The sequence below is a fragment of the Grammomys surdaster genome, unplaced genomic scaffold (genome assembly GCF_004785775.1).
Source record: "Grammomys surdaster isolate TR1022 unplaced genomic scaffold, NIH_TR_1.0 125357, whole genome shotgun sequence".
NCBI classification, from domain to species: Eukaryota; Metazoa; Chordata; class Mammalia; order Rodentia; family Muridae; genus Grammomys; species Grammomys surdaster.
In genome coordinates, this window is record NW_021620229.1 from 378,678 (window position 1) to 387,240 (window position 8,563).

The window sequence follows — 8,563 nt, forward strand, 5'->3', positions numbered from 1 at the left end:
TGACTGACTAAAAAGACCCCTAAAGTCTCCCTTTGGGTAGGAAGTCTAAGATGCTCTTAGCTGCTAAATCAGCCCCATGCATTTGGTGGCAGGGATGAGCATCTCAGCTCCTCATCTTCCACCAGGTCCAGGATGGATTTTCCCTCTACCCATCCTGTGTATTCACAAGCAAAGATTGGATATTTTAAGATAAGCAGTGTTCTCCAGCCTGGATATTCCTTCCACACTGAGCTCTGGGGAATCAACAAACATTTCTGGTCAGGTGGGAGAGTTAGATGAAGTAGAAGTCTAAGCAGGACATCGAAGCTCACAGTGATGGTCTGACAGTCTTTGTTGTCAGCACAATCCTGAATGCTGGGGCTACTGACCTACACTACCACATCTTGCCTGGCAACCGTTTTGCATCTTTTATCTCTGGTGCTGGTGACAGAACTCAGGGCCTCACACATATTAGGCAAGTGCTCCCCACTGAGTTATATCCCCAGTCATTGTTTTGCTTTTGTTTTGAGAGAGAGAATACTGCCGCAGTCTTGCTGGCATCAAGCTTAAAACCATCTTGTCTTGGACTCACCAGTCTCCGAATCACAAGTATGCAAGCCACACTCAACTCTGAATCTCTTTCAGTATCAGTATTTCCAAACATAGGCTGATTCACAGACTAAAAGAGATTTAAAAGTTGCAAAGCATCTTTCTAGTACAGAGATCTTAGAATACATTCCACATTTTATGCATACATATAAAATAAACAGGAAGAAATGATCTGACAGGAAGGAGGACTGAACTGAGAGACAGGGAGAGCTGATCTGAAAAAGAGGGAGGGAAGACTAACTTGAGAAAGGATGGAAGACCAGAGGGTTGGGAGAGGGCCCACCAGAGAGAGCGGAGGAGGACTGACCAGAGAGCTGGGGAGGATTGACCTGGGAGAAGGACTGACCTGATACACAAAGACTGACTTGGAAGAGGGGGGAGGACTGACCAGAGAGAGGGGAAGGGACTAACATTAGAGGAGGAAAGACTGCCCTGATAGATAAAGGAGGACTGACCTGAAGAGGAGGGAGGATTAATCTGGGAAAAAGAAGACATTCATTATCTTTTCCTGAAGCTGACTGGATGACTTCCATGGGGTGAATTTGAAAAATCAACTTCTATGTGTTTGGGTTGATACCGTTGAGTCACATCTAGAATGATCTGTAGCTGTACATGACAGACCCACTGCCATGATGGTGCTCAGGCCATACACAAGGGAGGAAGGGAGGAGAGCTGTCCTGGAGAGCAGGCCACTCGGTAAGACATGGATAGTCTGAGGTGTCGAGAGGAGCCCAACCCAAGCAGCTTGGGAGTCTATTGTTTCAGACACACGTTGTTTGTGATCTCTACATTGGATTCAGGGAACCAACATAATGTCAGCTTCGATAGATGAGGTCCTGGAGGCACAGTCGCCACAGCAGACTTTTGTAGACAACTGGGACAAAGTCATACGGCCTCTGTATTTAGTAGTAACGGTACCCAAAATGTATGCAAAATTTCTTTGAAAATAGCTGTGGGAAAAGCCACGAATTATTAAAAAAAAGTATGTCTCATTTTCTGAACAGACAGAATGCTCAGGGAACTTCTTTAGAATATTCCAAAGGGCGAGGCTGATGGTATTTCACAAAGACGCAGTTGTAATTAAATGTTCATTAAAAACACCACATCATTACCCAGCCAAACCACAGTGGATATTCAGGAGTGGCTCTGACAAATGGCAAAATGTCATAGCACGGTGCTGTGTGGCTAAAGAAGATACGATGTGGTAATCGTAAAACCAGATGTGAGATGCATATGTGTATTTCTGATGGAGCAAGAGCCCAGGGACAGCTGAAGTGACGGCCACCAGGCATCTTGTCCCGCAGAAGGGAGGAGTCAGGAACACTGGTCTCTTCTCTTGCCATAAGAACATTTGCCAAGAAATTTTGGTCGAAACTGATGCCAGGTCCCTGCTGCCTTCTCTTCCCTCTGCTTGGAAACTTCCAACAGAACAATTTCAGAGCAGAGCAGACTCCAGACTCTTAGCCTAGCCACCAGCCCCTGTGTAAGCCTCTGAATCTCTTCAGATTCCAGAGGCTCAGAGGGGCTACAGACAACTTGATACTCCCAGGATTATATCCAGAGCAGAGATACTGTCCAGGATCCAGATAACTGGATTTACAAATAAACTTTCAGAACAGAACCTGTGGACATGACTTTACTATTGCTGTCGCTAGGACCATCATTTCTGCTTCCAACTACATATTCCTAAAGAGAACATTCATTTTCTTCCCCTTCTTTGTAAAGAGTGGTATGAGATGTTGGAAGTACTCTCTAAAAAGAAGGGTTTATACAAGTGTTAGCGATTATAATTACATTCACAACGGCGCTGGATTCAGTTCCTGGTTACATAAGCCTTCAGGTTTTCTTCTTGTTCCTGCCATTTCAGCTGGATGAAGTTAAGGACACAGAGCTCAAATTTCAATATCTTCCTCCCTCCTTGTGTTTACTAAAAATAGACTTAAAAGGGAAGTAAAAATGAAAGACAGCAAACTTGATGGTGACGCCAAATATCAGTGTTTCTTATCTCTGGGTGTACAGGTGATAGACATTCCCCAGCCTCTGGTACCTGGATGGAGCCCCAACGAAATCTTGCCAATCAGTTATGAAGAGAAGTGAGAGATCCCTTCAGGAACAAACAACCCTTATGATCCTCCTTTGCTAGCGTGGAAGGTGGGGTTATGTGTGTGTACTCAGGCGAGCCTGTGGTATGGATCCTGACTACTGTTGGTGCCCAGTGCAGTATAGCATACAGGCATATAAATCACTGCCCTGGAGGAAGGTTCTCACACTTGGAGATCCCCACGTGGGACAGCAAAGTACCTGGCCCTAAATCCACTTCCTTAGCTCATGTTGCCAGTCCTCTCTAAGCACAGATGTCTCTGGAAAGCTGTCTTTCTGTTAAAGAAAACCACAGGTAGCCATATCAGCAAATATCAGATGAGATCAAAGCCTAGGAAAGACTTGTGCTCAGGACAAATAGGTGGAGGTCTTATGTGCGGCCCTCATGCAGATGAAAGCATGTGGCTGTCACCTATATTCTGAGATGATCTTGGCTGACTGTTCCCCTCCTTCCTCAATTTTTTATAAACAGAGTCTCCAAAAGAGCATGTAGCTGTTTCCATGTCTACAATAGACACAACAACAACAACAACAGCAACAGCAACAACAACAACAACAAACCTAACCAGTACAAATATATTAAAAGAGACTTTTTCTTCTGGGAAATATATTCCCTTTCCCCCATTTCTTCCCTTATAAATGTCATCAAGGAAAATCCGAAAAAATTCAAATCAAAATTAATTTTATGTTCTTTTGCCAATAACCACATTCCACTTCAAGGAGGGCTGTTCAACTGCATCGGCTAGAAATGCCAGGGGAAGTCTGGGAGCAGCCAACAAGGCCCTGGTGCCGGCCATGATCTTATCCTACAGTAATTTTCAGATCAAAGGGCGGGGGCTTTAGGTAAACCATGTTGGGAGATTGATGGCGGGACAGTTGAGAGAAATCTGACTTACTGATTTGTTTGAGAGGAAAACTTTATTTTGAAACTTGGAATGAATCATCACAAACTTCATCAACGAGACTGGCTGCTTTGAAAGTCTATCCAAAACCATGCAAAAATAAGCAAAGGAAAAATCCTTGGAAACACTGTAGAAAATGAATGACCTGCCCACACCTTCCCAAGACTATTTCCTCCCTAGATCACATTGCCTTGGCAACAATGAACAGGGCTGATAAGTGGTGCCTGAGTCTTTTGCCACCAATGGTTGGGAGAGGATTTTAGGATAAAACTCACTGATGTTTGTGATACAGTCCATGTGGTAGCATATGAACATGCAAAGCCACTCAAGACCTTAGTCCTCATCAAGCAAAGGCTCTTCAGGACTATGGGTAGGACTGAGGCTGAGAAATGACTTCTGGAAGTAGCCAAGGAACAAGGGTCCAAAGGCCCTTGTGCTAGAAGAAGTGCTTGGCTTTGGAAAGCACCCTGGCTTATTTCGATTGCTGCTCTGCTCCTGTGTTCTTGGAAACAGAGTGATTGTAGCTTAAGGTTTTTTTTTTTTTTTTAAAGTTTTGTTATTATCACCATTATTAGTTCTACTACTCTTAATTCTGTATATATGTGTATATCTGTATGGTTATCATGTATATATGTATATATCTGTATGGTTTTGTACATGGGAGTGCAGGTGCCCAAGGAAGTCAGTATATCAGAGGCCCTGGAGCTGGAGTTACAGGTGAAGGAATGAAGGAAGGAAAAATGGAGGAAGGAAAGAAGGAGAGGGAAGAAAAAAAGTTCACTTGTATTTAGAACATTATATTACTTTCTGGATTTTTACCATTGACATACTACCAAATAAAATGAAGCACACAGACAGAGACAGACAGACAGACAGACAGACAGACAGACACACACACACACACACACACACGCACACACACACACACACACAAACATACACAGACACCACACCAGCAATCCATGCTCTTGCCAAATTCTGTGTTTCTCTATAATAAAGTCTTAACTTGGTCACAGTTGAAATCTTATGGCATAACTCTTCTACCCCCAGCCCTTTAGTAGGAATGTGTCTCCTTGCATGTTGGTGACATGAGTCCCACTTCTGCTTCTTTACCTTACCCCCCACCTCCAATCCAGTACCATCCTTCCCTTAATACCACAGTCACCTTGTAGCCCAGCCTTCCACACAGGATGCTGGACATGTGCAGGCATGGTCTCATTTACAAGGACACAAGACTTGAGAAGGGGAGTGGGGGAGATACTGTCCACTGGCACTGCCAAGATGGCACAGACTGTGACAACCAACATAAGCTCATTCCTTGCAGTCTAAGATCATTCCTGGCAGCTGCTGAGAGTGGCAGGAGCTCCTTCCCCGCAGAGGACTCTTCCTCCTATACTCACACACTGGAGGAACATGTTCCCTGGTCTCTTTGACAAGAGCGCAATATGTATGAAGCCCTACCTTCATGACCTCATCCCCCCAGAGGCCCCACTTCTTACATGATCTTGGGGGTAGGATTCCCATTCAGAGATTTCTGGGAGTTACAAACAACCCATCTCCCCACTTAGGCTCTTCTGACATTACTACATAACTGAAATCTACTCATATTCACAGTTAAGCCTAAGTATGGCCCCTTTAAGGGTAGTAATAACCCACATGCCATGAATTCTTGAGCCCTGTGCTCAATGATGCTCTATTTACTTGATAGTTATTTTCTACCATATACTAGAGTTTTCCATGTTTGAATCTAACTCCCCTCACTAGAGTATAAATTCAAAAGGTGAGACCCTCAGCCTACATTGCACATTTACCTTTCTTTGGTAAAGTTACATCTAGTATTTATTTTGAGCCTATGTGGAGTATGTACCACATCATGTAGAGGTCAAAGGGAAAATGATGGGAGTCAGTTTTCTCCTGCTATCTGGGTTCATGGGACTGAACTCAGGTCATCAGGCTTGGCAACAAGCAACTTCTTCTGCTGGGGCATCTTGCTGGCCCCTACATTTATCTTCTAACCATGGAATCTAGCACAGTTCCTGAGTCATGCAATTATGAATACACACGGTCTTCTTCCTGCATCCAACTAAGTAGGAAACTTTACAAGCGAGTTCAAAAACAGTCATTCAAGTTGTTAGAGAAATCAGATCAAGAGGAATAAAAATGGCCTCTGTGCCAATATACCTAATAGCTGTCATTTATTTCCTTCCAACACTTCAGCTTATAGGCTGTTGTCAACACCATTAACAGAAAACTCTTGTGTTAAAAATTCACCAAATGACACTGATGATGAGGATGGCGTGATGACAGATGGGACCCCCCCCCCATGTCCTGTTATTTGTCTGCTAGGCAAACAGTGAGGTTGAGAGGAAGAGATGAGGGAGGTAAAATCTAGCTTTAAATGTCAGTGACATCTGCTACAAGTGTATATATGTCAACTTTTAAGCATAGGACACATTTGGGGAATGATGCTGGAATCTAGGCAAACTGTAGCAATGCCACCACCACCTGTCCTCCAAAGCTCAATCACGAGAGAGTCACCCTGTAGTGCCTGACTGACTGGCCATCTGGACCTGGGCAAGCCAACTCTTCTACAGCTGCCTCTGCATGACACAAGCCTGACTTGCAAACACCAGCTGCCAAATGCTCTTCTGCCCCAAAGCATGCCACCCTGTCACTGGTCCATCATGCAGTGAGGATGGCTGCTCTTGCCACCACGTGCCATCACTTCAGAAACAAAACCACAGCCCATGCTCTCTTTTCTTTAACTCTTTATTAAAGAACCATCAAAAGGCTGAGAAAGGAAAAAATATAAAATATATGATATAGTTTCCCCCATAGCCAGGATCCATGGGTTGAGGAATCAAGGGATAGAAAAGGGAATAGTTCCATTTACTATCACTTATAGTGGCCCACTGGGAAAGTTTTTGCTTCCTGTCCCCACAATCCTAAATTCTGCTGGCCTAGAAGTTTTCATTCCAGAGGGTGAAGTGCTTCTGCTAGGACCCACAACAAACATTCCATTGAACTGGAACCTCAAACTTCCCCCTGGTCATTTTGGGTTTCTAATGCCCTTAAACCAACAGGCTAAGAAAGGAATAACAGTGTTAGGAGGGGTGATAGCTCCAGATTACCATGGGGAAATTGGATTGCCTCTCCACAGTGGAGGTAAGCAGGATTATGTCTGGAGTGCAGGAGATCCGTTAAGGCGTCTCTTAGTACCACCATGTCCTGTGATTAAAGTCAATGGGAAACTGCAACAGCCTAACCCAAGCAGGATGACAAAGGACGCAGACCCATCAGGAATGAAGGCATGGGTCACTCCTCCAGGAAAAGAGTCAATCAAAGCCTAGAGTGCTACAGAGGGCAGAGCTGGAGAAGTGATGAAAGCCCTTTGGAGGAGCACAGTAGATCATGTGTGGATCCAAGATATTGGAACAAGAAGTGGAGAAGCTGAAGTTGACTTGGAGACCCCAAGATGTAAAAGATGCCAGAGCCATGGGATACCTGCCAAGGAAAGCTGCTAACAGGGAGTGGAACCAGCCCAGGAGAAAGAACTTTGTTGTAATCAACAAAGATGAAAAAGGAGTGGAGATCTGACTTTAACATCAGATGTAGAGATGCAGAGTTTGGAGTTTGCCCAGCTGGTTTCCTGTCTTGCTTTGGGGATTACAGTTAAGTGATTGGATGAACCTCAGAAGGGACTTTGAACTTTGGAATTTTAACATTGTTGAGACTGCTACAGACTATCTGGACTTTGGAAATTGGATTAAATGTATTCTTCATTATGCTATGTTTAGGTATGCCCTCCCGAAGACTCATGTGTTTGAACAAGTCTATGGGGGCCAGGGAGTATAATATGATAGTTTTTATATTTTGGCCCAGGGAGTGTGTGGCCTTGTTGGAGTAGGTGTATCACTGTGGGTGTGGACTTTAATACCCTTGTCCTAGCTGCCTGGAAGCCAGTCTTCTGTCTGCCTTCAGATGAAGATGTAGAACTCTCAGCTCCTCCTGCACCATGCCTGCCTGGACGCTGCCATGTTTCTACCTTGATTATAATGGATTCAACCTCTGAACCAAAGCCAGCCCCAATTAAATGTCCTTATAAGAGTTTTCTTGGTCATGGTGTCTGTTCAGAGCAGTAAAACTCTAACTAAGACAGTATGCTTTCATCAAGAAGTGTGAACTAGCACAGGCTGACCTTGTACAGAAGGACTAAGGCCAATCTGGAGAATGTGACCTTAAAGATATGTGTCAAGGAAAATACCCTCAGAAAACATGGGATAGCATTAAATTTACAATACCTAAGTGACTGTGCATACAGATACCAGAGACTTGAAGCAAAGCCTTAATGACATAATGGAGGATTTTAAACTCATGAGCAAGAGACACAAATGTTCCTTCAAGGTCGAAGGCTCAGTTATCACAAACTGAGCCTGGAGGTCCTAGTATTTATATAGTAATTTCGAAGAAAAGGCAGAGCCAACAGGACTTGCATGCTATAGACTGGAAAGAAGCTCTTGTTGTGGGACAGGTCTGTGTCCCCAGTCTTCAATCTCATGTACGCTGCACACTGGGGAGAACAGTGCATGCACTGACCTCACAGGAGGCTAACCGCCTTGCTGACGGTTGAAATCATGACAGCATTACCTACCGTGCTCCAGGGCTTTCATAGGAACCCAGAAGAGGATGAGGGAGTGGACCAAGGCATTGATGCAGTGACCCCAGAAAACCTGCAGGAAGAGAAACCAGGAGTCAGAGTGTCAGGGGCTCAGGCTTTCTGCATGTATCTTACAATAGGTAAGGCATTGTGAAGGCTCCTGGTATGGGCTGGGGACTTCTGCAAGGGGCATTGTTAGTCCCAATTTAAAACAAACACACACACACACACACACACACACACACACACACACAGACACACACACACACAGAGAGAGAGAGAGAGAGAGAGAGAGAGAGAGAGAGAGAGAGAGAGA

At 44.4% G+C, this 8,563-nt stretch overlaps 1 protein-coding gene across 1 annotated transcript in view; it reads right to left on the reverse strand.

Moving 5' to 3' along the window:
• The window catches only part of Atp8a2 (ATPase phospholipid transporting 8A2), a 429,785-nt gene that overhangs the window by 133,759 nt on the left and 287,463 nt on the right, over window positions 1-8,563 (reverse strand). Inside the window, exon 29 of the mRNA XM_028785873.1 lies at window positions 8,242-8,320. Within this exon, the coding sequence (XP_028641706.1) occupies window positions 8,242-8,320 (79 nt within the window). The remainder of the gene's footprint in view (window positions 1-8,241; window positions 8,321-8,563) is intronic.